At 33.1% G+C, this 7,140-nt stretch overlaps 1 protein-coding gene across 1 annotated transcript; it reads left to right on the top strand.

The window, feature by feature from the left end:
* Positions 1-267: 267 nt before the first annotated feature.
* On the top strand, positions 268-2,283 carry DSM5745_04252 (NIF domain protein; the record flags this gene model as incomplete). Its single annotated transcript, XM_026746268.1, has 1 exon — positions 268-2,283. The coding sequence occupies one exon, from the start codon at positions 268-270 to the stop codon at positions 2,281-2,283; it is 2,016 nt and encodes a 671-aa protein (XP_026605264.1).
* Between the last annotated feature and the right edge of the window lie 4,857 nt (positions 2,284-7,140).

Here is a 7,140-nt window from a genome sequence, read left to right on the forward strand (position 1 = left end):
GTGTCTTTCGTTTTTGTTTCTTAGCTAGCCTCTCGTTCTCGAATCTCTCACCCAATGTCCCGGTGTGGGGCTTATGATAAGGTGTTTATACAAAATCGTGCTCTGACGACGAACACTGAATGAAAGACAGCTAACGTGTTGCAGCTCGTTTCCAGTACATTCTCTAACCATCGACCCCTCCTGAAATATCGTTCACATTCATTGCCCGTCCGAAAAATACCCGTGGCCCACGCTAGTACCGGCAGATATCTGTTGCTCCCTCCCACAATGAAGTCGCAACAAACTTCGCCCAACGACCCGTCCGGCGTCGAGTCTCAAGCGGGGAGTAAGAGACCACCAAGTCCCATCACGGCAACTTCGAGGCCGGAGTGGAGACCATACAACGGTCGTTGGAACGCGAATGTGGCATATCGGGATAGTCGCAACGAGGCCAGTCTGGATGAGGCTGCTACATATAATAACCAGACGTCGCGGCGAGGTCGTCCACAGCAGAACCAATGGGCATCCAGCAGAAATCCCAACGGTCCTGCGGATGTTCGTGGTAACCACGGCCGGTCACGCTCTCCGCGAAGAGACGCACCGTCACTACAATCGCCTCAGTTGCCGAATGTCCATAATCCGGTCTCGTTCCCAATGAGCAATGTCCTGGCCGACTTTTCTATGATGAATCCGTTTGCCATGTTCAATGGGTTCCCCATGCCGACAGATCCTTTACCATTTCAGTTGCCATTTTTCTCACCCAATATGCCGGACCAGTCGCAATCACAATTCCCTCCAGCGTTCGATCCGTCTTTACCAAACCCTGCACTGTTTCCTTTACTCGGTGGTGGGAGTCCCTTTATGACTATGCCACCGTTTCTACTGCCGTTTATGGACTTTAACATGATGAATCAGGCATCTCCGAACCCTATGTTGAATACTATAGATCAGATGGGGACAACTACTTCTGCTGGCTTCACTGCTTCCGGTCAGCAACAGTCGGATCGAAAGGGATTAACTGGATCAACGGCATCAACGGCATCAACGGCATCAACGGCATCAACGGGATCAACGGGATCAACGGGATCAACGGGATCAACGGGATCAACGGGATCAACGGGATCAACGGGATTAACGGGATCAAAGGGATCAAAGGGATCAAGCAGACCAAAGGGGTCTAAGGCTAGGCGCCAGGCCTTTACGGCCCATCGACCTCCTTCAGCGACAAAGAGATACCTTGAGCAAGCGTCTCTACCACCCCAGGAATTATCGTCTCCTCAGAAATTGCTCGTTATTCTCGATCTCAACGGCACCCTAATCTACCGGAAGACTAGGAAGTTTCCTCCGTCGTTTTCTCGAAGAGCTGGTCTGGAGCAATTCTTAAAGGTCCTGCTCGAAAAGTACAAGATCATGATTTGGTCTAGTTCACAGCCAGAGACAGTGGCCGCAGTCTGCGACAAGCTGTTCCCGAAACCTAAGAGAAAGAAACTCGCTGCCGAATGGGGTCGCGATAAGCTTGGCCTCTCGAAAGCCGAATACAACAGCAAAGTTCAAGTTTACAAGACTTTAACCACAGCCTGGTCCAGCAAGCAGGTCCAGGCATCACATCCGCAGAGAGCCAAAAAAGGCATGACATGGCACCAGAGAAAACAGGCCCTTCGCTGGGACCAGACCAACACGGTCCTCATCGATGACAGCAAAATCAAGGCTGTTAGTGAACCTTATAACCTAATCGAGATCCCCGAATTCACCAACGACCCTAATGTCGATGAGTCTCTTGTTTTCCCGAAAGTCCTCCAGCGCCTCGAATTGCTCGCCAGGTGCGACGATGTCAGCAAGATGCTCCACCAATGGGCGACCGCCAACCCGGGAACGAGCGTCTTTGATCTCGATCTAGGACCTGTGGAGCCATTACCACTCTCTATTCTGGATGAACCGGCTCTCCCTCCTGCCCTGGCACGTAAACTGAATCGCAAGGCTCGCAAGCGTGAGAATCAGGCCGCTCGTAAAGCTGCTGCTATTCTTGCAGCCAGGGCTGACCCTCACGCACTCAAGTCTGCACCAGCTTCTCCCTTGCCTCAGGATACTCAGTTGATTCCGACCCCGGCCCCGTGCCTGGACTTGATACCGAGTACGAACCAGACGGAGTGGCAGTTGCAGGCAGCTGCCAGTGTGAATTCAAAATCTGAAGACCCACATCCGCAGCCTTATCCTTCATCACACCCGGAGAGATCGCCGTCACCTGCGTCATCTGTCCAGTCTGACAATACCTTGTTAGACCGCTTGGAGGAGTCATTGAGATAATCACGATTGAATGTTGGAGTCTTCGGGTCGGTTCTGTTATACTTTTATCTTTTCCACCTTAGCTGGATCATGCATACTTCCACGTTTAGAACTTCGATATCCGGAGTTGCATTTAGTCATATGTGCCTAAGCATTTCAGTCTGGATTTGCCGTATGTATGCATGCATATGTTTCGGTTTGCGGTGATCATAGTGATACATCCTTTGGCCTGCATACAACGAAGATCCACCTGTCCAAGTACCTAAACACGGGTCAAAACCCTGTGCACACTTCCTATTTTCCCACTAAAAATAGCAAAATCTGGACATTTTTTAAATTAATATAACTAAATAAAATTATACTATAACTTATACTTTAAAAAATATATAATTAAATTAAAATAATAAACTTTTTATATATTACCACTAAATTTTAAAAAATTTTAAGTTTTAAAAAGTTATTGGTATTTTAAGGGAGGGAAGTATTAAATTTTAAATATATATAAGGTCCTTGGCCTTAGGGATTTACAAATAGTGTAATAGGGTGTAATACACCTAAAAAAGAGGTTTATAAATAGTAATTTTTTTTAAAAAATAAAAATATTAAAATTAATACTAAGGTTTAAATCTCTGGCCTCGCGGAGGCCAGATATTCTTAGTATATGCTAAGTTAGTACCTAAAGGCTAACTTAGCTATCCGCGAGCAAAGCTATCCATGGATATCTTTAAGTTTTATAAAAGGGCTATATACAGTACAATAGGCCTTACAATATATATTATGGGCGCCCGTATAAAAAAGTGCCAAAAAATAAAAAAAATAACATGTATTATTAAAAAAATTATAGCTTTTAAAAGGCCTTATATATACTTAAAAAAATATATTTATAATATTAATAAAAGGCTTTAGTTTTTAAATAGAATATAAAAAAAATATATATTAATATTGTTAGGGCTAACATTTTTTTATTTAATATTACTAGAGCTAATCTACTATTAGTCCAGAGTTAGCGCCTAAGCTTTAGCTTTAGGCTGTTAAGGCTTAGTATATCTTACTATTATATTAGGTTATATAACTTAACTAGGTTATTATTATTTAAGGTCTTGGTTATTAATTAGGCAAGGCTAGGGTAGGCCTTAAATGTGGCAGCTAATTGCAAGCTATGCGGATGAAAAGAGTCTTGAATTGTTTTCTATGCCGCGGAGCGGCCGAAGTATTTATAGTCACGTGCTGGGGCGGTAGTACAGGGTAAAACCTATACTTTATAAGGTGGCTTGTAGTACCGCTATATATCCCCCTTGTTAAAAAAGTGTAGTATATAATAAAAGGAACTAAATAGCTAAGTTAAAGCTAAGCTTAATAATAAAAAATATAATTAAAAAAACTTTTTAATAATAAAGCAGAGCTTAACATAAACTAAAAACTAAAATTTAATTAAAAAAAAAATAAAAACTACAAAGTAGCTACATGCGGTATTAAAAAAGAAAAAATAGGTTATAACCAAAGTTAAGCTTAATAAACATTAAAAATGTAAAACCGCGTTAAAAAAAAACGTAGTAAAAATAGGGTATTATTTAAGCGGGTGTAAAATAACCTTTAAAATATAGTGCAGGTATAAATAAAAGTAAATAGGGTAATAATAGGGTATTATAGCTTTTAATATAAGTATTAGCTATAAACTAGCTTATCTTTCTTTTTTTTATAACCAAGGTAGGCGGTAAAGTACTTATATATAGTTTATACTTCCATGTTATAAAATACTAGATTAAAAACCTTGCTTTATATATTTTTAAATAATTAATATAAAATATTTCCAGGGTAATAAAAAGCTTTACTATATTATTTATAAATATTATTTTAAAAAAATATTTTAGCATGTTTTTAATATAATTTATAATTATTTTAAAAGCCTATTTTTAAGAATAACTAGCCTTAATATTTTTTTATGTAAAGTCCAGGCAGTGCTTTTTATATAAACCATGTAAAGTAATTAAGTAATAATTTAATTTTTTTTAAGGTTTTTAGGGGTTGGTAGGCTAATTATACTATAAATATTAATAATATAAAGCTTTTAGGTTATAGCCAAGCTTATTAAGTAAATTATTAAAAAATTTACTAAGTTTTTTATTATTTAGTAGCGTGTAATTATAAAAAATACTAGGTATATATTAAAAATAGCTAACTAGTTACCTAGCTATTATAATGCTATTAAAGTATTTAAATATTTAAATTAAGTATTATTTTAAGGCGTGTTTTACTAGCCTAGTACACTAAAAAAATTAGGGCCCAAGGAGCTAGTATTAGGATTAAAACTAAATAATCTAAAACTAGGGGGATTAAAAAGTCTGGAACTGCTAGCGCTTTTAAAGCCTTATATATTAAAAAGGTTTTATATAATTCCCATAGTATTTATTAGGGTTAGCAAGGTGTAATTTATTTTATAGTAAATTTCTTGCAAGTGCCGTTAAATAATACCCTTTATTTTTATAATTATTTACTAGTAATTAATAATACAAACCTTAATATTATGCTAGGCCTAGTTAGCTTTACCCTTTAATATATTATACTTGTAAAATACTTGCTCCGGTTTATAATAAAAAATACTAGTAAACTAGTTATTAAAGCTTAAATATTTTATTAACTTTATAATAGCGGCCTTTTTATTTTATACCCTTTAAAACTAAATAATATATAACTTATTTATATTAGCACATGTTAGTACTTTAGGAAAGATTTTTAATAATATAATATTAACCTTTACTTTTTTTTATAATTTAATAAGCAGGTCCACCTTTTTTATATATTATTTTATTTATTATTTAGTAATTTACTTAACTATTTTTTAGCATGTAATTTATAGCATGTTTAGGTTTTGTAAGACCAACAAGTCTCGAAGATCTCTACTAACAATGAAGATATTAACAAAGGAATCTAATTAATAAGAATGGAGTATTTTAAACCCTATTAAATAATATTAAAAAAGTTACTTAAAGATTTTAAAAAAGGCTAGCCTTAAGGCCATCTTTATAAACCTTTAAGCTATACTTAAGCTATTTTTAACTAAAAAGTAAATATAAGTTTAAATACTTTGCGCATGGGTTTTTACTTTAGCTTATATTTAGGGCCTACCCTAGCCTTGCTTAATTAGTAGCTAAAACCTTAAATATTAATAACCTAGTTAAGTTATATAATTTAATATAATAATAAGGTATACCAAGCCTTAGCGGCCTAAGGCTAAAGCTTAAGTTACTTAAGGTATTAATTTTAAACTAATAATAAATTAACTTTAATAATATTAAATAAAAAAATATTAGCCCTAATAATTTTTTTTTTAATTAAAGGGTTGTCCGCGACCCGCTGCTAAATTAAAAAAAAATAATAATAAAATACTATTATTATTATTAATATTAATATTAAACATAGCTTTATTATTATTATTTTAGACTTTATTAAAGTATTGTTTAATATATTAAATTTAGTGTTTTATTTTTATTATTTATAGCGCTTTAAATAAAATATAATATTTATTTATAATTAAAAGGGGAAAGGTGGCGTTTTAATAATACCTAGTATAAAAGTATAAATTATAGCATAGTTTATAGTTTTATAAACTTTTAAACTTATTAAATTTTTTACTAAATAAAAAGTTACTTTTTTTTTATTATAACTAAAAAAAAAGCCCTTTTAGGCGCTGCCCTGGCTTTTTAATAAGTAAAAAAAAAGCGCCTTGCTATAACTATAGTAATTTAAAATATTCCTACCTTTGCCCTTTAAACTCCCATAATGGTATAGTTATAAAACCCCTTTAATATAATATTTTTACTAACTTTAAAAGCCCTTAGTATTTTTAATTTTTTTTTAGTATTTATCCCCCTTTAGGTTTAAAAACTTTAATTTTAATTAATTTTTAAGTAGTAATAATAATAGTAATAACTAGTATAACTTATATTTAATAAATACCTTTAAAATATATAATAAGGTTATGGGTAATAATTTAGTAAGTTTTTTTTACTTTAATAGCTACTAACTAGCAGCGCTTTACCAGCGCTTTATTAAATATATTAATTTTTAATTTTATAATAACTACCTTATTATTTAATTATAACCCCCGCGCTTTTTAGCTTACCTTTTTTTATTTTACCTTGCGCTATACTAGCTATTATTATTATTAATACCCTTGCTATAAGTTTTATATTATTACCCTTTTAAGCTTTTTTTTTTTAGCCTTTGGTTTTTTTTTTTTATAAGTATACCTTATTTTTAACTAGTTTGCTTGTAAAATAGCTTTAGTATAAATATTAATTAATAAAAAATAGGTTTGCTTACGGTATGCAAAGTATATTTAGGTATATAAAAATAATAGGTTAATTAATAACTTTAATAACTATGTTTATCCAGCCCCCGGGTGTAACTACTTTTATTATATTTATAATAAGGGTACTTGCCTCCCCCTACCATTTTATATAAAAAAAATATTACCTTTTTATAATAAATAAATCCTGGTAACTATAATAAATACCTTTATTATTAAAACACGTTTACTTGCTAGGTTAAGTTAATAATAAAGGCTTATAAAAAAAATAAGCCCTAAGGTTTATATAATAAAGGTATTAGCTTTAGCTATTTAAAAGCTTATTTAGTTTTTTTAGCTTGCTATTAAATAGCCCCTGGCCTATTTTAATAATAGCTAAAATAATTATTAGTTTGCTAATATTTTTTTTTTTAAAAAACAAGCCTGTTATGTCTTTTTTTTTAAAAAATACTAGGTGTAAAAAAAAAATACCTGGAAAGGCCCTTACTCCTGCTCCTAATATTAAATAATAGTTTTTTATTATAGCCTTTACCGCGTAGCTAGTTATTATTTTTTTTTTTAAAAAAAAA

The sequence above is a fragment of the Aspergillus mulundensis genome (genome assembly GCF_003369625.1).
Source record: "Aspergillus mulundensis strain DSM 5745 chromosome Unknown scaffold_3, whole genome shotgun sequence".
NCBI lineage: Eukaryota > Fungi > Ascomycota > Eurotiomycetes > Eurotiales > Aspergillaceae > Aspergillus > Aspergillus mulundensis.